Source organism: Heloderma suspectum, chromosome 5, assembly GCF_057233095.1.
Source record: "Heloderma suspectum isolate Gila_16-S chromosome 5, 16-S_ref, whole genome shotgun sequence".
NCBI lineage: Eukaryota > Metazoa > Chordata > Lepidosauria > Squamata > Helodermatidae > Heloderma > Heloderma suspectum.
In genome coordinates, this window is record NC_139462.1 from 157,605,892 (window position 1) to 157,631,828 (window position 25,937).

The window sequence follows — 25,937 nt, forward strand, 5'->3', positions numbered from 1 at the left end:
AGTATATGTAGATCAGGTACCAACCTTAAAAGCATTTACTGTCTTTGCACCTAAACATTCAAACAAGTCATAAAAACAATTTCATATCTCTTCAGTTCAGAGGAAGTATGTCATGATCCATAGAAATCAATTGGTCCAGTTAGTTGTGAATAACATAATATCCATTAATTTTAATGAGTCTGTAACCCCCTTCACGCATGACTTCCATGAACGGTCATCATCAAAGGCACTGCAGGACTCCTCAGCCCTGTTCCCAATGTCCATGCATAATTAGTCATAGATGTCTGCAGTTTATGTGTATAGGCTCTCTCTGCAGATGTTGTCACCATCATCAACTTTATTGTACTAGCCTTGACAACTTCCAGTTTGGATGCTGCAGGTGGTACCAAGGAGCCATGTGACCCCAGGGCCAGGGCCAGCAGCACAGCCTCGTCCTACACTTGATGCCTGCTCATGCATATGTGAAGAGAGCGTGTGTGGTGTTAAGCTTGTAGAGTTATGAAAATTTCACAACTTGTTGGCAATATAGAACTTGATCTATAACATTTTATTTATTAGATTTATTACCCGGCCACTCTAGGCGGCGTACAATACTAATAACAACATGAAATACAACAAATTTACATAATCAACTGAACAAACAACATAACAAAATAACACTGCTCTAAGAAGCCCTAACCCTCCCCTAATGCCCACCTAAACAGCCAGGTTTTTAAAGCCTGGCAGAAGCTCATCAAAGAAAGATAACAGGGCATAGATTTAGAGCCTGAGTCTGGGCATTATTTTAGTAGTAGGATTGTTCCTAGGGAGAACTCGGGATCAGAGCTCAGACCACATGTGAAAACAATGTTTAAGATGAAGTAACTGAAGGAATAAAAATAACTGAAGAAATCTTTCATTTGGTCATTCACCTCTCCCTGCAGTGAGGGGAGAGGAAGCATGCAAACTGAAGGCCCATTCCTAATCTCCTAAAGAGGACAATTAATCTCTGAACAGGTCCTAATATAATCAGATATGGTGAAAAGTGTGTCTGGGCCTTCTCTTGAAAGAATTTGCCCTTGTTTTCCACTGAAATTGGAACTCATAGTGTGATGGATATGCTTTTATAAAATCGCTAGTCCCAGTATCAGTGTTGTTTTTTTTTACCCCTAAAAAGTCCACTGAACCTTTCCACAGCACAGTGGACTGGGTGTACTTTCTGACAAGTGCAAACAGTGTTAGGCTTAGAAAAAAGTAAACATACAGTTTATGTGGATTGCAAAACTAGACATTTTTGCATGTTATCCTTTGAAAAGTCCCAACATTTTTGGAGCTGTGATTGTGGGATTGTTGGGTCATTCAACTTGGCTCAAGTGCTGGGCAGAAAGCCTAAGCTTGCTTTAGAAATAATACACTAGGATTTTATTTATAGTTTAACATGTAACATAATGAGTCAGAGGCTGGATGGTTTAATGTTTCCCAGGTCTGTTAAAAGTGAGGAATATTTTTGCCACGCATGAACTTCTGTGGCAAACACAGGACTGTGTAAGACTTCATTTTCTCCCTTTTGCTTCACTTTTTGTTCAACTGGTAATCTTTTATTTGCAAAATATCTCTCTTCCCTGTCACACATTCTTTCTCTGTGCTGTTTTCTTTGTGTTACTTACCTGTACCCAGGCCCTAGAGAGACAAAAAGAGTACTTTGACTGCATTAGAATTGAGCGAGATGAGCTCAGAGATGAGCTGGCTGAACTCAAGGAAACAATGAAGACAGGAGAGGTATGTTAGTAGTAGCAGCACTTACCAATGCAGAATGGGGGATGAAGCCATAGGCAGTATAATAAAGAGTGCAATACCATTCAAGTTCCCTCTTTTATAGCGAACCATGGACAGGAGTAATGCTTCTGCTACCTTTTATTTTGCCAATCAAGTAAAGAGTTTTATCTGTAAGATTAAGCTTTCTCTTAGATATTGTTAATTTTTACCCCTGCAGAAACATGGATTAGTAATAATTCCAGATGGCACTCCAAATGGTGATGTCAACCATGAACCAGTAGTTGGTGCAATAACAGTTGTATCACAAGAAGCTGCTCAGGTCTTGGAATCAGCAGGGGAAGGACCGCTAGGTAAAACCTACAGAAAACTATTTTCTTAGGAATGTTGTTGAATTTGGGTTTCAGTGTGTATAGATAAAAACAAGTAACTTAGGGCCCCACACAGTCATAAAGACCTTATATTTGGATGGACTAAACGATTAGTTCTGTGTGACTTAAATACATAGTTGCTGCAGTCTGAATCTTTTCAGATATATAAATGCATCTATAAGTGCACTGTAAATTTAAGTTTTTAAAAAATATAAGAATGTGTCCTATGGAAAGTGTTTCATGTCAAAAAGAACACTATACTAATACTATAGCATCCCGTACTATACTATGCAGGTTATACTATAATATTATTTACTGTGTCTGAAAGAGTTTCAAATATATGTACCAGAAGCAGAAATGTATACTTAGTTGATGGTGGCAGTTCAGTGAATATTATAGCACTTTGTGATAGGGTCCATGTGCTCAAAAAAGGCCTTACACCACTAGCAGCAGCGCTATGAATATTATGTAGGTCCACCTACTTGATTGTCTCCTATTTATTTGATTTGTACCCTGCCTTAGCACCAGTAAAAATGGCACTCAAGTCTTTTGTGTCAAATGGAAAGTGTTTTTGCTGTTGTCCAATGTGGTATGCCCATTCTCCCTCCCCAAAACTTTAACCATATTTATTTGGAAACAAATCTCTTAATTCCAAGTAAGTATATTTAAGATTATAGCCTCAATCTTTAATTTTCCACATTTTGTGCCATCCTTCTTATTGTCATTGCTCAGAAAAGGCCCATCTGTTTCTTGATGAGAATATTCAGTTGAAATTCTATCCCTGTAAAAGTGTTCTTCATCTTAACCAAAAAAAAACCCATTAACCTCCCAGTACAAGGAATTATATTTTCATTTTCTAATTGAACTGTTTGTTTCTTTTAGATGTTAGGCTACTAAAGCTAGCAGGAGAAAAGGAAGAGCTGTTGTCGCAGGTAAATCCCCACACCCAAAATAGTTTCTAAAGCAATAATGAAGTAAACAACCACACATGATGGGGCTTTTATCAGATTATATAAAACACTCTCAAATTGGAGGTGTTATAAAGCAGTATCTGGCAGTGGTAGAGCAAGTGCTTTTTTCCTCAGATCTACTGAGAAACTTTGCTACATAGCCATGTAGCCATGTTTAATACTTCTTACAGATCTAGGGCGTTGCTCTACTTCCATCTGAGATCCTTCCATATGGGTAGCTTTGCTTCACACTTGGAAGAATACATTAGCAGACTAACGAGGCAGTCTCTCTGAACTTCATGAGTGCTGTGAATCTCCCAAGTCAGAAACTTAAACTCTGTGTCTTAAACAAGAAGCTATCTGCTAAGAAAAAGACAGAAACTGGAAGAAAAATGAACTATCCTAGCATTGTGTGCCATTAGGTTCCCCTGTTCCAGTTAGAGTTCAACAAAATTACAAGATTCACCTGAACTATTCATGTAAAATGGCCACCATGGAGAACGGACTCTGTGTAGATATGCAAAACAGTTTTGTTGGTGTCTTAACACTGGCTTCACCTGAAGAGCTTGCTGGGAGCCACCATGTCCCAAGTCTTTTGCTTAGGCCTCATATAGGAACCTGTTTCCAGAGGTGTAATTTCACAAGTTGTACTGATTGATTCCCCTTCTCCCCCACCCCTTCCACTTGGTACATTGGCTATTGCCACTGTAAACTTGGAGGCTCTCAATCTTGCATTGCTGCTGAGTTTTGTCCACTTGAAATCACTCACTGCTATTGTTGCAAAGAAGTTATACTATTATTTTGTATTTAAAGAATGTCTCCACTCTACATGCATATCCACAACTAAGTCATAATTCTCTTGGAATAGCAACAACACTTGATAAACTTTTATCAAACAAATTCTGTGCAATTATTTAAGGTTGAAAGTAGTTACTGTCGACTGCTGTTGGTGGCAGTAGGTGCATGACCATAAAAAGTAAAATTGTTTCAAGTACCAATGATATGTCTAATCAAGTATGAATAGACTTAGTAGTGGACTACTCACAGCAATACTAATTACATTATTTTAATTTCAGATTAAAAAATTGAAATTTCAGCTGGAAGAGGAACGACAGAAATCCTCTAGAAATGATGGCACAAATACTGATTTAACAGGATTGGAAAACGGTTCTGATTTGCAGTTAATTGAAATGCAGAGTATGTATACTTTCAGTCTGCAATTCTGTACATTTGCAAAGAAACTGAAGTTCTTTCTGCATTCAAAGAGGGCACTTGGTATGAACAGTCATGTCTAGAAAAGTTATTCTGTTATGGTTTTCAGTGGATTTTGCAATTTTGTGCCAGGGTGATGTAGTAGATTTATTTACTACTGCCTTTGTACTCTGGCCTTCAGCCAAAAGGGCTTCCAGGGCAGCTTACAGATCAGTTAAAAAGAACAAGAAGGTCCCTGCCTTCAGGTTTATAAATTACAGAAATAATACAAAAAGGGAATAGGGGAGAAGACGAAAATGTGCAAACATAAGCACCAATTCTTAAGTTTATAAAGTTCTTATAATGACCAGCTAGGATGAGAACAGTTCAGGGAGAGGAAGAACCAAAACATGCTGGGATTCAGCAGAGTCAATGGGGAGGGGATTCATGCTCCCCTGCCCCTCTGAAGTACAAGGAGAAATATAGGGAGACCTGAAACTCCATCCTTTCTAAAGCGCCCCTTTTTCATATAAAATGTTTTAAATGTTTCAGTTAAATGTAGTGAAACTTAGATACAGTATACTTATACTGTTCATTTCATGTTGTTGGAATGAAAGTGATATTCAGTATTGAATAATGCTAAGCAGTTAAGGCCTACTAATTGAATTCTGTGAATGTTATCCTCCAACAGCTTTAGATCAGTGTTGCATCATGCATGTGATTTTATCTGAATGGTGTAGGGGAAACGTGCACAGTCATATGAAGACAGCACATGTTTATTTTGCCAGGTATACATGTATCGAAAAGCTACAGATGGCAATGGCTTCCCCATGCTGTGTATACATGTGCATCATCTGTGACTAGTGTAGATCATGTCCCCTATACCCATGTGCTCCTTTGTAGATTCAGTGCTGTATGAAGTGGTCCTTGGAGCCTAATGAAATTATTCAGTGTGAGGAAGCTGATATGTTCTCTAGACTTGTGCAATTTAGCAGTTTGAATTTGTATTAGAAAACATGGTCCCTTTGAATCTTGCATTAGGAAACCTCTTATTGTTCACTGGAATCTTCCCAAAGGGCATCTCCCTTGTACCTGAATCTCTAATCATCTCCAATGAGGCAGGCTATTTCTGAAGCAGTAGAAATAAATAGGGCCAGAAAGATCAACAAAGACAAAAATCGGTGAAGTGTTCTGTTCTTTAAGGGATAATATCACTGAGGAAATGCAGCCATTTCCTTTGAAATTAGCGTTTTTCCTGTATAAGCCTTTAAGTAGCAGGAGTTAAACAGGTACTGGGATAAGTTACCATTCAGCAAAAACTGCAGTGCTTAATTTCCAAAGGGAAAGTGTAGCCTCTCATAATTACTTTCTTGAAACAGGTCAGCTAATTACTCAAAAAAGTTAATCCTTGCTCTTCTATAGCACTTCCCCCCTACCAACCATGCAGCAACCAGGGGCAAACCTAGCACCATAGTAAAGCAACTTTTTGTTCTTAAATCTAATAAGGGCGCAGTCCTATGGGGATGGCCGTAAGCCTCTGAACTCGGAGGCTTACAGCTATCCAAAGCAGAGCAGGAAGTGAGGCAGAGGCGATCTTCGCCTCCATACGCCTCCCACTTTGTATTTTGCTAGACGAACTTTTTTGCCTGTCCAGTTGAGGCATCAGGGAGGGGGAGCGAAGGAGGCTGGGGAGGCCTGGGGATATGGCATAAGCCATCCGCTCCCCTCCCACAGAACTGCCCCCTTTCCCTTCCCTCTGAGGTCGCCTTTGTAACCTCGGAGAGGCAGCCAGCACGGTTCCCTCTGGACCGGCTGCAAGTGGGAAGGAGTAGGGAGCTCGGACTCCTGGGCCCGAGGTTGGAACGCTGTCTCCAACATCGGATCCGGGAATCCAAACTATCCTGTGGTCCCCCAGACTCTGCCTAGGGGCTATAGGATTGCTGACTAAAGCTCTTTTACAATTCTTGACAATTATTTGGTCAGCTGACCAAATCTTTTTTGACCACCGTCCTTAAGATGAAAAGGCTGTTATCCAGGGATGCTGTATTTTATGTTCCAGTAAAAGCATTGACTAAAACTCTTGAGCTCTTAAGTCTTCAGTTCCTGAAGATTTAAGGAAAAGAAAGCTGTAGGAAATACTTCAAAAGCATGTAATTCCCATGCTACATGCACTCCTCTCAAAGAACAGAAATTCACAGGTAAGCCTAGTTTTTCCTTTTCTTTTTTTTAAGCAGAAGAGTACCAATATAGTCTTCAGTGAAATTTTGATTTAAATTTAAAAACTCAGTTGACTGCCCTTAATTAATTAATTTTCTTGTGTCTAGGAGATGCCAACAGACAAATAAGTGAATTCAAATTTAAACTTTCAAAAGCTGAACAAGATATAACTACTCTGGAACAAAATGTAGGTACCTTTAAGATTTTGGTATACATATATTTCCCAAACTTTTATTGATACCACATACATCAGGAATGGGCATTTGTGGCCCTCCATATACTCTGGCCAGCAGTGAGGGATGATGGGAGTTGTAGGCCAAAATAGCTGGAGGGCCACAAGTTACCCACACCTGACATACATTGATTATGTTCTTCCATAGTAGACTGCAGAAAGAACTTTGTGTCCTCCATTTCATCATAATCTATTGCCTCTGCTGCAGTGTCTATGTGGAAATTCTTTCACTGCACAATCAGGCCAATGCTTCTTAGGACTTCATGCTTCCACAGAGCAACTGCCCCTGAATATGGGTGTCATCCTTCCAGAGCAGCAGAATGGGTGTGCATGAGTTGGTGGACATGAATTTTGCAAGAAAAGGAACCATTTATATTCCAGGCTTAACAAATGAAAAGCCTAGGAACAGTACTCGTAAGAAGTGACAGTGTGGGGCACAGATAAAAAAGCTGAATTTTACATTGAGGCCACCCTTGCAGTTCACTTAAATTTATTGGTATCCTTTGAGCTTCCAAGTTTTTATACCACCTCGACACATAGTGTTTGCTTCAACTGACTTTATGTTATGTGAGTTGGTTGCCTGGTGGGACAGTAAAGGTAACAGTTTTCATGTCCTTCTTTAAGTACTACTAAAGAGAAAGTCTCTCATAAGATGGGTCATCTTTGCACATGGGGAAATAAGGAAATCATTGCTTTAAACCTATTTGGTCTTTTAGGTTGTAAGACTTGAAGGACAGGTGGTAAGATATAAAACTGCTGCAGAGAATGCAGAAAAAGTAGAAGATGAACTCAAAGCAGAAAAGAGAAAACTTCAGCGAGAGGTAATTGCCTCATTTTTTATTTCAGCGTGAACAAATTATACTAATGTATGTGTTAATGAACACTTAATATATTTAAAGACAGGTTGTGGTTATTTTTATATCAAAGTACTGAAAATGCTCTGCCTTTAAGCCTCTGGCGGCTGTGACTAGGGAACTGTGTGCACCTAGAACTGACAACTTTTGACTTGAAGCTAGTTCTCTTGCTTTACAAGCTCCAGGGAGGCATTATGTAGAAATGGACATTCCTTCTGCTGTTGCAATCCACTTCCCCAAAACCTGTGTAGGAAGTAGGACTCTGTTTCTGCGTCCCTTGTGGAAAGCAGGCAGGAGAGTGACCGCTGCAGCAGTGGGATTGGAGTTGCATTCCTAAATCTAACTGCCCTGGAACAGTTATTCTGCATCTACTTAAACTGTAGGAATTCATGCAAAGTAAAGGGTTACCACCTTGGGCCTCAGCCTCTTAATTCCTCACAAACTATACAGCCTTCAGTGGAGGAAGGTATCGTAAGATGAGTTACTCCTTCCACTTGCTTCCACAAGTCAGTCATTGCAGACCTCTGGGAGAAGGCCCCACCCAGTTCTTGTCCTGCCTGCTCTGCAATAACAGGGTTCTCTAGACCTCTTGTTCTTCTGCCTTGTTACTAGACTGGTTATTTGCTACCTCCCCTGCCCCTGCCTGCATCAGATAGTTAAGGTGAGTGGGGTGCCTAATCATTTCTAAACTCATTATATCTGAGCCTTAAGTTGATTCTTGAGTAATTATATATAAACTTTAGTTAATTTGTCCTCTGGTTTGGCTGCTCATCTCAGCTTTATTTAGTTTGCTTTGATTTATTGGATTGAAGGTGCAATCCTAGGCATGTTTAGACAGAAAGAAGTCCTGTAACTCCCAGCATTTCCCAGCCAGCAGTGCTGGCTGGGGAACACTGGGAGTTGTAGGACTCTTTTCTGTCTAACCATGCATAGGATTGCACCCTAATGGTGCAATTATATGGCCTCTAGACAGCAGCTAGACGGCTATAGGATTTTTTGTTTTCTGGGAACCGACCTCGCAGCCAGCGCTCGGAGGTTGGTTCCCAGAAAAACACCGCCCTGCCCCCTCCCCCGCTGCCTTGTAGGCAGTGTGGTTGGTCCCCGGCTCTGAGCTCAGAAGAGCCGGGGGGGGAAGGGGGCTTTCCTGGGGGAAGAAGTGCAGGTGCGATGCTTCCTATTCTGCTCCCCCCCGCCACTGCAAGCCACCCCAGCTAGATAGCTGAAATTGGCTGTCTTGACACAAATGCAGGGCGGCCGGAGCTTGGAGGAGAAGATCCCCTCCATGTTCTGCCCACCCTGCCTTGGAGAATTGGTTGCCTCCAAGTTTGGAGATGGCTGTCTATCCCCATACGATTGTGCCCTAAGTGTTTGCCTGCCTCAGCTGTGCTCTCTTGAGCTTTGTTTAGAAAGTTATTTTCTGCTGGCAGCTATTTGTTGCCCAAATAAAATGCCAGCAACTTGGGCCGCTGCTATAGCAGCAAACAAGAGGCCGTACCACAGAATGCAAGTGAGGTGCAGAGGAAAGTAAACAGCCCAACCCAAAGTGCAGGAAAGAGTGAAAACAGCATCAGAGGGACCTGGTGCCAGTAAGGGCAGAGGAGGCATAGGAAGTGGGTCACAAGCTGGGAAGGGTTCCCTGTCCTCCATTTGGCTTGAGGCAGGGTGGGTGGGTTGGAGAGACTTATCTCCAGGCTTGGAATAACACCCATTGGTGCATCTGGCTCTAGGCAGGGTGACCCACACAATCTGGACCTATCCCACCATCCGATTTGAACTTGAATGCTGACATGAAAAACAGAGATGGTGCTGTTTCATGGCCGACCAAGGCTACGGTGGCTGATTTTGGAGGTGCTCCAGGGCACCTCAAGAGGAGGAGATGGTTGTAATGGCATATTTCTGTCCTTTTATCTGCTAAGGTCAGGCAGTAATTACCAGGTCTTCTAACCAAATGTTTCATGCCAAGAAATTGAGGTTTATTTGTATTTTAGGGATTGTCGTCCATTTACAAATAATAGGGTGAATCAGAGGTCAAAGTAAATTGGTCTCCAGCACTGGCAGGGTGGCTTTTTACTGCAAGGGTGTCCAGAAGTTAGGAACTGTACTAGGTCACTGGATGATTTCCAGTAGATCAGTAAAGGTTTCTGACTTCCAGTTACATAACAAGAGCAACAACTAAAAAGTCCCCCCCCCATACCACCTAAATTAGGTTGCAAAAAAAACAAAGGGGGAAACTAGGAGTGGATTCTGTGTGAAAGGGTTTGAGAGCTTGGTTTTGGTACTGATCATAAATTCCTGGGCTGTGCATGTACTCAAAAGGGGCTGTTCTTACGGCATTTGGCAGGAAATTGTGGGTTAATTAATCCATGATTTGAGGAGACATGAGCCGCTTCCATTTTCTGTAAACAACCTCTGATCTATGCAACCAGAGCTTGTCAGTGTGATGTGACAACCCAGTGGGTTATTTAGGGGCTAAACAACTCAGCAGTTAAGCAAACAACAAACCATGGGTTAACCACTGGATTGTTTAGCTCATAAAACAATCACTTGGTCCAGATTTGCATGTCACACTGACAAATTCCAATTGTACCTCGGAGGTTGTTTACAGAAATCAAAAGTGGCTTGCAGGCATTATACCTTCCCTTGCCACCATGACATATGAACTGGGTCAGAGGCACCCTGCTCCTTAATTCTTAGCATATGTCTGTCTGCCTGCACCACTATTTTGCACCTGGCTCTGGTTGTAGATCTGCACACCTGCTCCAGGGGAAAGAGTGTTTTAGTAAAGGAAAAGTAAACACTGAGATCCAGACTGTATGAAATAGCTGATCAGTATTTAAACCTGGACATGCTGCAATCAGTGCAGAAACTGGGAGGGTGGGTGGTGGAATACGCCCAGTGTTAATTGCAAAAAGGATATACATACACACACACACACACACGATTACCCCCTAGTACATTTGCTTCTGTTTGGCCTTGATACTGGAAGTCATCCTGCCTTGGAGAAAAGGGATTGAGGGGGAGCTGCAGGAAGATAACTAGAGGTATGGGGAAGATTCTGCATTTACCTGCATGTCTCCCTTTGCTGTTACAAGAGAACCTTCTACATAACTGTTGCAGATCCATGTTTAAATATGCATTTTGTTAAGCTCCAAATTACCTAATACAGTCAAACTGGCAGGGCTGAAATGCCTTGAGATTCGCTTTGTAGACAGGGCTCATTTCAGAATAACTAAGTGACTTCTGGGCCTTGCTTATGTAAACATGCTTTTAATCTGCACAAAAGTGTTTAGTTTTTTCTCTATGGTATGTTCAGAACAGAAATGGGGCTACAATTAGCCCTCCAAATGTTGGTGAACTGCAGCTCCTGCCAGCATAGCCGATAGTGAGGGCTGATGGGAGTTGCAGTTCAACACTTAGAGGGACACATCTTCCCTATCTCTGGTTTAGAAACAACATTATCCTGTATCGCTTTAAAATTCCATTCTGTAAGTACTCACTAAGTACAGTCCTACATTTTGAATGTATTTTGACTTTTTCTTTTTTAGTTAAGAACAGCATTGGACAGAATAGAAGAGATGGAGATGACCAACAGCCACTTAGTGAAACGGTTGGAGAAAATGAAGGCAAATAGAACTGCACTTCTGTCTCAACAGTAGAGAGGAAACTTTTAAAACAATATGCACTGCTCCGTGAAATAACTTGCCCCAGCTTGTTTTAATACAGACTTTCTTTGGCACAAACTTTGAACACTGAGCTGTTCAGTGAGTTTTAGTTCCATAATTCAGTGGCAAATATTTTGTAACTTGAGCAAATGAAAAAAAAAAGGCTTGAACTTTTATGCAAATGATGAGTTTTAGCAGCTTAAATCTAAAGTCTGCTAGAGCCCAATGCTGTATGATTGACTTAGTGCTATAAAACTATTTTCACAATTGTGAAATCAAGTTTATTCATTGAACTATTTTCAGCTGCTTTAATAATGCTTGGTGCTTGGAGACAACTGCATGAATTCAAGAGGATGCTGCATTAAAAACTAACCAATTACGTGGCCAAGACATCACACGGCACAAGTGCCTTCTATATAGTGCAATGTAGACTTCAATTATTAGATTAAAATAATCTTTGGAATTGGATAGCATTTATTTTAAGATACAGTTGGAGGTCTTGTTTGCTAAACTTTATACATTTTGATGGGAAACACTTTTGTAAAATATTTAAATTTATATAAAATAGAAATGACTGTATAAAATTTGTGTTATTGCATGGGTGATGCACACCTGAGTTTTAGACTTCCAAAAGTACTATCCCTAACTACTCTTAGTGTAAGAGTAGGACTATGTTTTGTTGTACATTGTGAAACCTGGTGTCAGCTGCTTAAGTGTGGAGTGAAATGTGGGTGGGAGACATGTGGCAGAAAAACCTATTAAACAGACACTTTACTTAGTACTGGCTGTGTTGGCATACATGTTTTCTACCTTACTCCCTGTACGTTCAGTTGCAAATACATTTCACTATGTTATCTTGGCAAATTAGTCTCCCATCTGACTCAAAGCACCGTTATATTACCACTGACTGAAATTACAACTCTGCTGCTGAGGTGGATATAGCTAATAGCTCAACTTTTGCCACAAAATCCCTTGAACCTATCTCCTTAAGCAGCAGTTGTGGATCTGCCAAATATCTGGCTTATTATGTTGTCCACAGGCTTGTCTACATTAATGCATAAGCTTATATTTTTCTCAGATCCTAAAGCCATGCAAAACTTGGGAGATAAGTTACTCTGTTGTTGTCTGGCTCCTATATAGGTGCATTTAACTTGTTCACTGCTTTCAAAAGAAAAGATGGTGGCACCACATTTTAAGTGTGGTGCTCTCTTCTATTCAGCCCCATCAGACTTCCGTGTATTTGCTGTTTTTATGTGTCTGATCTATTTGTTCAAATGAAAAACCAGTCTAAGTGCATGATTTGTTCATAAGAAAAAACCCTTTCCATTTTATTAACTATCTTTTCCCACTGAACAAGCTTGTTATAGTTGCCCATTACAAATGGAAATTCAGGAATTCACTAGTCACGCTTTCTTTACACAGTTCTGTAACAATCTTGTAAAGCTAAAGAATGAACACAGCCAACATTTTCTGACCTAAAGTACAGTCACTTTTATACAGAAGTTAATCTAACATCAGTTTCAGTGGTGCATTGAGCTTTCCAGCAGCGACTGTAGAAGCACGCTGTTAATAGCTATGGACCTTAATTCGTACATCTGTGTTCAGCACCTCTCAAAGACTTTGTACAAATCTGGTAGATTAGCAAGCTGCAAAACGTTACCATCTTCTGTGAAGTTATTAGGAGGCAAAAGATATAGCTTAAAAGCTTTGTAAAGTACATGTTCCACTGTCCATTTCCATGATCTTGTACCTGCTCCAGAGTCTTCTGCCTGCAAGGAGAGTTTTAAAAATGCCTAAGTTTAAAACAGCTTTTGCTACAGGATAACTGTTTTGAGAAGTGCAAGTTAGGTATGTTTGCATTGAAATGTAAGTGGAATGAATTTCTCTCCCATCTCTTATGCTCTGTTACTTTAACATACTGGAAAAGCCTTGACTGGTCTGGAAGGCTTAAATGCCACACATTCTGGCAACAGAACTTTCCCAGTTTGGTGTGAGGAGACATCCAAGAATGGATTAACTCCTCACCGCCCAGGAAAAGCAAGGATCCTCTATTAACTGATCTTTGTGGTTCTACCCTCAGTTCTTCCCTGCTTTTTGCCCAGGACAGACTTCCCTTTTGCTTTTAGCAATATATCCCCTGCTCCTTATATCTTTGTCCATTATTCTGCTACTAATTTATCTGAAACAATGAGGAGAACCTTTACCTACTGGTGCTGGAGGATGCTGATACCTGTTTGTGGCATGGTTAAAAAGCTGCATTTTCTGCAGGCAGCTTTCCACTTGGATCTTAAGCCTAATACTCTCTTGGAGACAGGACTCTGCCCTCTCCAAGACTGGCTGTAGATCCACATCCTAGAAGATCCCTGCAGGGAATGTCCTGTCTCAACCCAATGGCACTAGAGTTTCCTAATCTGGAGCCTGCATGTGGCCCTAAAGCCTTCAAATGGTGTTTTATATCAACCAGAAGGATCTCTGAACTAAATGCCCTCTCAGAGCCCACCTCTGTGTCTTTCAGACCACCATCATTCTGTGTACCACTCCAGCCTTTGTAACCAGAGATAACTCTCTTTTACAGACTCCAGGAATTCATTCCACATTCCTTCTGCTCCAACCCTCTTACCTTTTTCAGAGGGCATGGCCCAAGCTACACTTGTTCAGGGCTCTGAAAATATACATACACTGGAAAGCACCAGTGACTGGTTGCACACAACATGATAATCCTCACTGAAGGGTTAAACATGGGTTGTCCTTGAACCATGCGTTATTGTTGAAATGTGGGTTATAGTGTCTGAGCCCAGCCGTGATAACCATGGTTTGTTAGCCATAAAGAGAACCTGTGGTTGGGCTGTTCACCATGGTTTGTTCTGTTATCATACAACATGATAACCCACATTTCGACAACAACGCACAGTTCAAAGACAACCCATTCTCAACCTTTGAGTGTGGGTTATGTCTGAAGCCAGCCACTGACTGGCCTCGGACAATCAGCAGAGGAAAAGAAACCGTGAGTTGGGAGGTGGTTTGGAAGCCACCCGTGCTGCACACCTCACTGGGTTTGGACAACACTGCAACAAGCACTGAGGCATGGGGAATTAGGGAAGTGGCATGTCTGTGAGCAGCACATGTGGGGCAGGGAAAAGAAGCCATGGTGGCTTCTTTTCCTCCACTGATCATCCGAACCCAGCCACTGAATCTGTCTCCTTTCGCCCCACTTCCTTAGGAAAAAGTATCTAGGACAATTATTACCAGGTGGCTCAAGGCACGCATATTTATAGCCTATGAGATTCAACACCTCCCTCAGCCATTGCACGTCATAGTATATTCTACACAAGTGACTATTAGTTTGGCAGCCTTCTCCACAAACACTCCCCTCATAGAGATCTGTAGAGCAGCCACCTCGTCCACTCAGAGGCATTTTCCCAACATTATGGGTTGGACCCTTTTGGTTTGACTAGTGGCCTTTGGGAGACTTGATCTTAGCCTTTGGGAGACTGAATCTCCTCCCCACCAAGGAGGCCAGCTTGGGCAAATCCCATTCTTTGATGCTTCTTCAAACCAAACTGAGAATGGAACATTGGTTACTTACTGTGAAGGTTCATTCTGGTTTGGTGTGAGAGGCATACAACATTGCCCTCTGGCAGGCAGCTGAGTTGCTACAACACATGACTGGAGTAAGCCCTGTTCATACTCCAGGTTGCTGCTGCACTGGGGGGAGCGGGGGGGGGGATGGGACAGGACAGGACTTCAATGTCCCCTCCATCTTCCTCTTTTCTCCTGCACTCTGTTCTCATAGTACTCCACATAACGTGGGTTAGATCTAGGGCTTTGCTCATGGAACATCTTTCTGCCCAATTTTCAGGGGATTCTCCCACAGCTCACCCTTCAGCAGGGACTCCTAACTCTGTATAGCATTTTCTGTAGGGCTGGAGGAGCTGCTGTGGAGAGGAGGGGTTGAAGAACTCCACTTCTGCCAGCATAGTTGAGCCAGTGTAAATCTGGATCCAACCCTTCGTATCTCTAGCTTAGCCACAGGACAGAACTGGAGACAGAGCCGGAGGGTGCTGAGCATATCACAAATATCAGTTTAACTGTGATCCCTGCCTTTCCTAGGCAGTGAGGGAGAGTTAAGCCATTATTATACCAAACTAGAAGGAGGAACCTTCACGGCAAGTAACCAATATTCCATTTACCTTACTTTATAATTAGTCCAGCAAAAATAGTGGGGTGGATCCAGATTTAGACCCAATGAAATCAGCGGGACTTCAGTAGTCATGACTAACTTAGACCCATACTCTAAGCATGACTAAAACCAGATCCAACCCAGTGAAATACATGCATATTTGATTGCAAAAGAAAATATTTTTGAGACATCAGATTAGCATAAGAAACATAATAAAAGTCGCAATGTCTAGCTCAATGCAAAAGGTTTTTTTTCCATCCCCAACTGTCAGGTTAGCTTATTATAGGGAAAACTCTTGGCAGCACAGCCCACAGTCCTGTGGGGGCTTCAGAAGCATCATGCTGTTGCTGAGGCCTATTCCTACCATGCTGTTGCTGAGGCCTGCTTCAATCAAATAGGAAGTGACCTTTTGACAGTGCAAGATGTTGTCAAGCATGGCACCCCATTAACAGCCAGTGTACATAGAAATGAATAAGCAACTGGGGATGGGGTGAAGACCCCACAATAAACTTTAAGCCACCCCAAATCATACACCCACACGTGCAGGAGTGACCTCTATGAGATGGCATAGATTTGTGTCTGGCCCAATACTTCTTTCGGGCACAGGATGCTTTTCAAGCATTTGGAGTGATCCAAATATTGTTGTGGGTAGAAATTAAAAAGGATCTAGGGATGCACCACACACTATGCCAGAAAATTATGATGGTGCCTTTCAGCAGGTGTTAATGCCCATATAGCAAAGGATATTTACAAGATTAGCACTTCTAAAGCTAGAGGGCTTTTTCATGATTATAGTTCCAATAATAAAAAGACAAAAATGTTTGAATGTTAAAATACTGGAAAAGTTACTTTTCAGAAAAAAGAACCCATTTGACCCCATGGAAGCAGAGATATTACAATGTTAAGTGAATAAGTGGTGATGGGGGGAAACGCATTTTGCGCAGAGCTGGACATTACAACATTTAGCATGTAACTTCTTACACTAGTCTGTTCTCACAAAGTGATTTACTGTGCAATCATTTTAAAGTTCAATCTTATTTTTACTGGACTAATATCCTTTCTCTGTCCTCCACACACTACTCAATATATATTGTCCTAGGATAGTGATCAAGCAAGGATCCATCCAACATTAGGGCAATAGCTGTCTCAACCCCATCTCCATTCTGTGAAGCAATTGCATGGCTAAGCAACCTCATGCAATACTTGGTTTATGACTAAGAATGAATAGAGCCAGAAACCTAGTGATTCCCATTGCATAGACTGGCCTTTCTCTCATCCTCCTCAAGCAGAAGACAGGACATCACTATTCTCCTAGGAACTGAGTACCATTTCCCCTTTCTGTTTATGGACTCAGTTCAAGGATCTTTACCCCATTACGGAGGCTTATCCTTATAAGCACAATCCAGTTGGACTGTTAACAGTTTGTGGTGGCAGTTGCTGCAGCATTTAAATCCCCCTGTACAGGGTGGTGTAGGAGCCCCTAACACAAAGCCATAAAATGCATGTTCAGCTCCCCTTTTCCTATGGTGCTACCTACAACTCACTCTACATGAAAAAAGCGCAGTGAAGCACTTTCCATTCTTACTCAGTCCCTGAACACAGGATTCAAAAGCAGAGTTTTCAAACTTCAGGCTAAAAGTAGTATTTCTGCATTTTACTGTCTGTGAAAGATAAGTAATGAGGACGTTACCTGCTGCGCAGTAAGATCAGACTCTTCCATTATATACTGTTTTCTAATGGAGTAGAATATGGCACATTCTTTACTAAGACTTCCAAAACATTCTTTTTCTTCGTCCCAGTTTACCTGGTAAAACAATTTTAAACGATCATTATTATGTTATTATAAGTCAGCTGTAAAGCTAACCCTGACATATAACGGTTTTAGCAGCCATCTGATATACAACAAGGATGGATATATCCTCTCAGTGTCAAGTACAGTCTTGCCTGTTTGAAATATCACTGCTTCCCTTTCAATCGGAAGGCTCAGTGCTGAAATATCCAACTAATACTGGTCCAAACATTTGGAAAGGTGTATGAAAGTCACTTAGTGCATTTTGTATAGCAAATAAATAGTTCATTGTGATGAGAAGGCACCTACAGTTTCAGAAACAATAAAGATAGAGCATATATGTGAAGGTTGCAATTTACGTAGCAGTTACACATCCCCAATCTTCAGCTTTACAGTCTTAATTTAAATCATCGTAACAGGTATAGAATTATTAATCTGTTTTATTAAAGAAAACTGACACAACCACTAAAAAAACAGACTCATCATTGCAACTAATTAGTACCTGGCCCATAATATTTGAAAGGCCTTAGTGTTGGTGATGGGGAAGGTAGGCCTGACTAGGCCTTGTAAGTAGTTTGGTTCAGGCAAGGTGCCTGATGGGACTGAGAAGGCATGTATGTGTCTGACCTTGAGAAGGTAATTATAACTTGCTCATAAGCAAGAAATTCCTATCCACCAAAGTAACTCATCCCTAAAGATAAGAAGGCCGCTGTGCTGATAAGACTGTTGCTGAGTACTAATTGGTTTCAGAGCATACGTACTGGGTTTTCTTTGTTCTCCAACTTTTGGTCTGTATAAACGCATCCTGTTTTCTTTTGTGGGTGGGTGGGTGGGTGGAGGCACAGTTTTGTCTGTCTCTCCCAGGGCCATGATGTGCTTTAATAAATTTCTGACTGTTCAACCTAACCTGCCTTGGATATTTCCTTAACGATTTGGTGCCATGACTCAGATCCCAAACGCTGAGGAGTATCGAACCAATTTGGACCGCCATTCACTGAATATCCTAGAATCATGCACCAAGGTGAGAGATCTTTTGAAATATCTAAGTCTGGGACTCAGTGTGAGGCCCAGACTTAGTTATCTGGGGGCGTTACAGAGGTCCATGGGATACGGCGTCAGATGAATGGGAATCGCCTTGTGTGAACTGAGGAAAATAATAGAATGAGAGTTGCCTGGTATGAATTGTGGTAAAAAGGACCAGGGCAAATTATAGTCGCTGGAACCTTGTGTGGGTGAGTTTTCCTTCTTCCCTCCATGGTATGAGCCGGCCAACAAGGCACAGACCTACTGAATAAATAATTCCTGAATGAATGGAGATTGCAGTGAGTAACCCGACCTTTCCTTCACTCCCCGCCATGGTATGAGCTCCCTTGACTGCGAGTGACTGACTGACTGTGCCTCCAATTCAGTGAGAGTTGGCGTCGGACTGTACCTTGGAATTTAGTAGTGCCTTTCATTTCTCGCAACCTGTGGAGTCCTCCTGATTGTTTTCCTGTGTGCTCCTGTGTAAATTGAAGATGGGGTCGGATTCTTCCAAAGAAATTCTGCAGCCCCAAAAGGGACAACTTCAATGTACATGTACAGGAATTACAGACTTAAGACTTCCAAGTTTGGACAAATGGAACTTGACCTGTCCAATTTCCCTTAGTTGGGACATTTGATTTGGACAGAATTGTGCATTTAAATAGAGGCTTGGAATCTTGAGGTCCAAGTTGGCACAGGGTCAATGAAAATGCATTCTGATTGATATGTTGAGATATCAAAAAGGTCACCTTAAGTCCCGGGGAGTGGAGTCTTAAGGACTCCCAAGAAAAACTGAAAGACCAGGTCAAATTTTGAAACATTAGAGAAAAGCCACAAAAATTAAAAAAAGAAAGAATTGTAAACAGTGATCACTTGTTAAGACCCTAATTGAGCTAGCATGAACCAACTCATGCAAGTTATTTTGCCCTAAGAAGTGCACACTAGATTAAAAGAACAAGCAAACTGCCCAAATCATTAATGAGCTGATCTTAATACTTTAGACCAAGCACGCATTAGATGCCTAGAAATAATCCCTGAAATTTGTCTGCAGAAAACTGATTAGGCAAAAAATAAATAAATCATCAACTGTAAACAAAACAAAAGTGAGACTGCAGCAGACTATATGGATTGTCTAAAGACATTTTTAAAACATTCTAGCATTGCTGCCCTTTTTCTGTAGCCAAAATTGAGCATAAGATAAATAAGTGTCCCCACTGGCCTGGCCAGCCAATGGAAACGCTTCACACATTCCCCTCCTCCCCCCACTCCTCAGTACATCTAAGAAAGCAGAGAGGCTTGTAACTTCATCAACGCCTGTTTCTTTCTACAGACCAGGGACCTTTTGTGTAAACTTAGTTGCACTATCTTTGCTCCCTGACAGAGTATATTTAGATATTTCTAAACCACTTTCCTGGTCTTCCAAAGCTGAATCTGCTTCCACTGCTCCAAAACAAGCACTGTTCTAAAACAACTTGGGCTTTCTGATTATTCCATTCACTCTCTTCTGTTATGAAAAAAAAATTGTGCTCTTAGTGTGCTTACCTAAAAGCATGGAAATAAGAACTGACTAGTGACATATTACAGTACTTTCCTTGATTCTGCAGCCACTGCCATCCTTGTTCAAGCCTCTGAAAATATTGTGTTAAATTCTCTTTTAACTCTTTTGTGTACCTCACTCAGTAGCAGCTGTTCTATTTAAACAAAGACTGCACCTATCTCAATCATGCCTCTTCAAGTATGAAATTGTGCTTCTCTCTAGCATTCATATACAGTGCAACGTTGTTCCACTCTAAATCCTGCTTCTTTGCTGCCTGATCCTTCTGAAAGTATCCCTTGTGATTCTTTAGAAGTGGTTGAACACTTAGTAAAGCCACATCCGGACTTGTCAGATGAGCCACTGACTAATGTAGATTGTATATATTTTGTAGATGAGTCTTGTCAAAGAAATGCTGAAGAGATATGCTGTCTGTACTTCCCATACTGTAATAGAACAAAACCTTTTGCCTAACCGTACTTCTGCTCAAGTGGCAGAATTCTTTGCCCTCGCTAGAGCTACTGCCTTATTCCTTTCAGCAATAAACCAGTCTCCCATGACAACTTTTGAAGATGTTGCACAACTCCAAAATCAGGCCCAAATATTAAAAAAAGAAAAGTGGAGACTGGCTGGTTCTCAGTACACTGACTATTTGTGGTGCTCCCTGGACAGCCGCCTGGTAGTGCCCATGGTCCTTCTTTCCCACCTTGTAGTAGCAGATAAGAAAGGTAGAATCAATTGAGTCATCCCCCTAAGAGATGAAGGTGCCACAATGATTTAAATCAAGCAAACTGCATAAATGAGAATAATGGGTTCAATGTACTCAGTAACTTTGTTTTTTAGAGAAAATGTCTTTATATCTGTATTTGTGGCTATTATTCTCGCCACGTGGGAGTGTGAGCTTACTCCTCTTAGTTATCAGATGCCTGTCTGCTAGACAGATTGTCCTATATGACACCTGAAAGCTACAGTAACAGCAGCTTCTCCTGTGTAAAAATCAAGACGTAATGACGTATGTGAAAGCTTTCCATTCACAGGTTAAAAAGTGTTTCCAGATGTTCCTACAATAGCGTCACAACCTGTAGGCTAGAGACTGTGTTTACATCAAAGTCCTTCAAAAGAAGTCTTCCCTTGAGCCTCACTAGAAAAGACCCCATCAGGTGCTGTTGACCACCCACACTGCCGTGAAGCTGCAAAGACAGCCTACCTAGATCCCTGCATCCCACTGCAAAAGAGTGTTGTCCCCTAGAGACGACGTGCCCCAGAACCAGACAATGCTGGATGGTTCATCAGCCCTTTGAGTCATTTTGGACCCAGAAAGAGAAGACCATCTCCGGTTGACATCATGGTACTCGCTTGTTGCCCTTTTTCCTGCTATTGTGTGAGATATTCTTGGACTTTTAGCACTTTGGCCTCCTCTATATTACAAAATAGCCACCTCTAAAGGACCAGTAGTTAGCCAAGCACTTGCTAGTGAGGTGAGCATACGCCTAGCAGTGAGCCTAGCTCCTGTTAGTGAAGGAAGAATTGTCTCAGCATCCACCAGAGAGACACTCTCATGGTGTAGCCCACCTGCATCCTGCTGAGTATCTTTTGTGGCCTGAAAGCAAAGAATGCTTTCCTGAAAGTGGTGAACCAGGTTCAAACAGACTTAAATGTATCCAACTGCTACATCTCCAGCCATGTGCCAGTCCATGCCCACAGAAGCACACCAATGATCCAAATCCCACTAAATCAGACTAAAATGATTAAACCCTATTACCTAGATCCACCAGAAACAGCCACCTAGCAAGATATGCAATGTAATAAGCATAATTGTTTTTTGTATTGCTTTGTTCCATGTGGTCATTGCTTTGATTAAATGTTGTATCAAATTCCTTACAAAAACTATACATAAAGCTGAACCGCACCAGATGGTCAAGAGAATGCAAAGAGAAATGTGAAAAGAAGACAAAGAGAGTGATAAAGACATTGAACAACTGATAACACGACAAGTATGGATGGTGAGCCTGATACACTCAAAGAGAGGATTGTGAAGGTAGGCCTGACGAGGCCTTGTAAGTAGTTTGGTTCAGGCAAGGTGCCTGATGGGATTGACAGAATGTGTATGTGTCTGACCATGAGAAGATAATTGTAACTTGGCTCATAAGCAAGAAATTCCTAATCACCAAAGTAACTCATCCCTAAAGATAAGAAGCCCGCTGTGCTAATAAGACGGTTACTGGGTACTAATTGGTTTCTGAGCATGAGTAGTGTGTTTTCATTGTTCTCCAACTTTCGGTCTGTATAAATGCATCCTGTTTTCTTTTTTGCGAGGAAAGACACAGTTTTGTCTGTCTCTCCCACGGCTGTGATGTGCTTTAATACATTTCTGACTGTTCAACCTAACCTGCCTTGGATATTTCCCTAACAGTCATTATGGTGTGGAATCCCTGCACCACATTCCTGGCAGCTGCTGTGTGTGTGTGTGTGGTGTGTGTACGCTCATGATACAGTGATAATGTTCTATGGGTTAAGTGTTTGTAAATGTTACAGGCTAAGGTAAAAGATCAGTCTCTACGTTCAAGCTGTATTTTTTATTAGATAACTGAGGACTCACATAAATCTAAACAGTGTTAGGGAGCAATCCAATGGTCCCTAGACAGCATCTGAAAGGCCACAGGATACTTTGGATTCCCCAATCCAAGGTCAGAGACAGTGCTCTGATCTTGGAGGGTGCACTGGGAGATCTGACCCCCCTCCCCGCCAGTGTGGAAAGAACTGTGCTGACTGGCCTCCAATGTCAGAAAATCGACTTCAGAGAGGGGGAAAAGGGGCCATTTCAGTGGATGAGGCATGGAAGGGAGGAGACTGGAGAGGCCAGGATACAAGCTATCCTGAGGTCTCTCCAACCTCCTTCCCTCCCCCTCCAAAACACCTACACCAGACGGGCAATAAAGCCTGTCTAGCAAAAATGCAGGGCGGGAGGACAGGGAAGCGAAGGTCGCCTCTGCCGCTCCTCCTGTCCTCCACAGAATGACTGTAAGCCTCCAAGTTCAGGGGCTTCTGGGAAGCGAGTGTGCAACCCATAAGACTGTGCTCTTAGGTACTTCTGTAGGCATCCTTTATGAATGTTGTGCCTTGCTTCTATACTATCCACACACAGTTTAAGACAGGACTACATGATGTCATATTCTTGGAAGAAGTCACATTGAGATTTGTAGGCTCTGCTCCCTGCAGTGTAATGGACAGAGGCACTCCAAGGAGAAAAAAAGCAGGTCCTATTTTGGTATTTATATGGACAAACAGTAAATCTGTGTCTCTACTATGATTCTGTAGTACAGATTTTGATACTGGGCGCAGAATTTAACTTCCTGAAAATCTCAGCTTTCCCTTTACAAAACAAAAAAATGAGCTTCTCTGGTTGTGAAGATATACTTGAAATGTGGGAATGCAATCCCTGCTAATGTCTCAGAAGCTAGATGGATAGTTGGAAGAGGGACTTCAAGGCCCTATATAGCATCTTACCCATTCCATATGACTAGCAAAACCAGAATAAATTCTGCAAGCGTGCATCTGTTATGACTGACGGCTCTTGATTTCAGTATTATTCTTTAAAACTCCATACCCAGTACCTTTTCCATTAACTGTTCTTTCAGGATGAACAGTACAGGCACCAAAGAACAAGACTGATCCAAGTATATTTGTTTGTATAAATATGGTTTGAAGAAACTAATACATCCTAAATGGCAACATACCTCTGTGGCCAAACGAAGGACAAACATAGGTAGCCCTTCCAATGGAGGAACATAATTATCTATCAGAAGTGGTAGTCCTGTGAGATTCCCCTCCTGTAAAGAGAGAGTTTTTCCATCATTCTGATATCTATTCTTCCACCTACATAAATCACAGACAGTTGTCCCTAAGCTAATGACTACAAACCAAGTAACCTGCAGATTTGTAAAACCTACCTGCTGTCTGCTTGTGGTGTACTCTGTATTTTCTGTTCTTTGGAACTAGCACAGTAATCACTGCCTATTATTTTATTTATTTGCATCTTCTGCCAAAGTAAAAAGAAACTTCTACACAGCATAATTAAAAAAATAAGAACCAACTTTATCTAAAACCCACAGTAAGATAATAGTTTTATTAAGTCCAACTAAAATGTCACAGAATATTGAGCACGCTTGCGACATTTTACTAATTTCTACCTATTTAGTTGGTCCTAACGAATGTATTGCTGTACTATGGCTTTTGGATTTTTTTTCTAACGGACGAACATGGTTACCTATTGTATGTTGAACTTACCTATGTGATTCTCTTCCTGCTAAATCAGGGGTTCACAATCCCATGCCCTGACTCTCCCTGAAATCCCTCCATTTTTCTGGAGGAAATTATTTAAATTAAGATGGTGCAAAGCTACAGCTTCTGAGTGAGCTGGTGCAGCACTCTGCAACACACACTAGCAGTCTTGCCTACTTGTTCAGCCACCCAGTGGAAAAGTTTAAAAACGTCTAAACAGGGCAGCAGGAGACAGACGAGAAAAGCAAGCTAAACAGTTGCTGTTTAGAATTCTACAAGGGAAAAAAAGCCTCCATTTGCAGCTTTTTAGGTATTAATTAACTACGTATAAAATCTTGCCTAAATTGTCCTTTCTGTAGCTTGTCCTACTTATTGTTTCTTGCCCTGTCCTCTGTAGATATTGAAAAGTGTATTGTATGGTAGGTAATGATTTAAAAACCAACTCAAGTTAGGAAAAACGATAGTTACTTTATCAATTTCAAGGGAGAAATAGTCTTTCAGCATTTCACTCCTCTTTGTTAGAAAATCCACAATATATTCAGCAAGGCCTTCCTTTGGACCATCTTCTTCAGTCCAACCACTTTCAGCATTCTCCAAGGCTAGCATGGCCAGATCATAGAGAGGAGCCGGTTCCTAGATTGATCAAAAAATACATAGTACCATAATTACTTACTGTGCATACACCCCAAAAATGTGGTTTGCAGATGCATCCAAAACACTGTCAACATAAGTAGGAAGTTTTGCATGCAGCATTGAGAAATGTTTGCTATGGGAGTGTCAATTTTCACCATTTTGAAGGCAATAAATATGAGGTATAAAATGTATCAACTACCTGTCAAATATACTGTTTGTGGAAGTCATGTAATTCCTCTGAATTAACACTATGTGGAACAGTGTGGTTCAATAGAAAAACCATAAAAAGGATCCATCCCTAATACACAGAGTTTAGTTCTCAGCATTTGTACATATGTTTACCAATGTAAAGCTAGTATTTTCCTTTCTTTGGGTGTGTAATAGTGGCATCCCACTCCCAGAGTGATAGCTCCTGGGCATTACTTCAAGGAAGAGGGAAATAATCTTTTAGAAGGGACCTATTCCTTGGGCAGGATGAACACATATCCTCTCACACTAAAAATCTGCTTCTGGGGAGAAGGAAGGGGCTCCAGATAATGGGTGATTTGATAAGTAGATACATAGACAGATGGGCTTGTGACAAGAATATAGACCACATATACACTATACTTGGCTGCCTGGTGCAAAGGCTGTGGATGTCACGTGCCATCTCAATAGTATGCTCAATAGAATTTATTTATTTATTGCATTTATACCCCGCCTTTTTTCCTCTTGCAAGGAACCCAAGGAGGCTTACATTATCCTTCTCCTCTCCATTTTATCCTCACAACAACCCTGTGAGGTGGGTTGGGCTGAGAGTCTGTGACTGGCCCAAAGTCACCCAGTGAGCTTCCATGGCCGAGTGGGGACTAGAACCCAGATCTCCCAGCTCCTAGTCCAACACTCTTGCCACTACACCACACTCACAACAGCACCAATGATATGGGGAAAATGTAGTCATGTGGTTCTGGGAATCTATATTTAGGTTGCTAGATATGAGGCTGAAAGCCAGGACCTGCAAGGTAGCTTTCTCTCACATGCAACCCATTCCATGCACAGGGCCATCTAGACAGGTGAAGGTGATGGGTCTCAATGTGTGGATGAGACAGTGTATGGAACAGGGGTTTAGATTTGTTAGGCACGGGAAATTATTTCTGGAAAAGCCCAGGCTGTACAGAAGGGATGGGCTACATTTGAACATGAATGAAACTGGACTCCTAGTGATTAAGATCAAAGACGTGGCAGAACGGTTTTTAATCTGTACCATAGGGGAAAGCAGACAGAAGCTG

At 41.6% G+C, this 25,937-nt stretch overlaps 2 protein-coding genes across 14 annotated transcripts in view; one reads left to right on the forward strand and one right to left on the reverse strand.

The window, feature by feature from the left end:
- LRRFIP2 (LRR binding FLII interacting protein 2) overlaps positions 1-11,414 on the forward strand; it is a 56,270-nt gene extending 44,856 nt beyond the window's left edge. For 4 of the 6 annotated variants that reach the window (XM_084857972.1, XM_084857973.1, XM_084857977.1 and 1 more), the window contains 7 exons: positions 1,657-1,758; positions 1,973-2,105; positions 3,006-3,055; positions 4,150-4,270; positions 6,589-6,668; positions 7,430-7,534; positions 11,113-11,414. In XM_084857972.1, coding sequence (XP_084714098.1) covers positions 1,657-1,758; positions 1,973-2,105; positions 3,006-3,055; positions 4,150-4,270; positions 6,589-6,668; positions 7,430-7,534; positions 11,113-11,223 — 702 coding nt within the window. In that variant the 3' untranslated portion in view covers positions 11,224-11,414. The remainder of the gene's footprint in view (positions 1-1,656; positions 1,759-1,972; positions 2,106-3,005; positions 3,056-4,149; positions 4,271-6,588; positions 6,669-7,429; positions 7,535-11,112) is intronic. The other 2 variants (XM_084857975.1, XM_084857976.1) reach the window with 1 other exon arrangement.
- MLH1 (mutL homolog 1) overlaps positions 11,264-25,937 on the reverse strand; it is a 44,295-nt gene continuing 29,621 nt past the window's right edge. For 2 of the 8 annotated variants that reach the window (XM_084857967.1, XM_084857968.1), the window contains exons 17-20: positions 24,505-24,669; positions 23,493-23,585; positions 17,100-17,213; positions 11,264-12,998 (exon numbers count right to left, since the gene is read on the reverse strand). In XM_084857967.1, coding sequence (XP_084714093.1) covers positions 12,831-12,998; positions 17,100-17,213; positions 23,493-23,585; positions 24,505-24,669 — 540 coding nt within the window. In that variant the 3' untranslated portion in view covers positions 11,264-12,830. Of the gene's footprint in view, positions 12,999-17,099; positions 17,214-17,353; positions 17,504-18,445; positions 18,701-23,492; positions 23,586-24,504; positions 24,670-25,937 lie in introns of those variants that run through there. The other 6 variants (XM_084857969.1, XM_084857970.1, XR_014792288.1 and 3 more) reach the window with 5 other exon arrangements.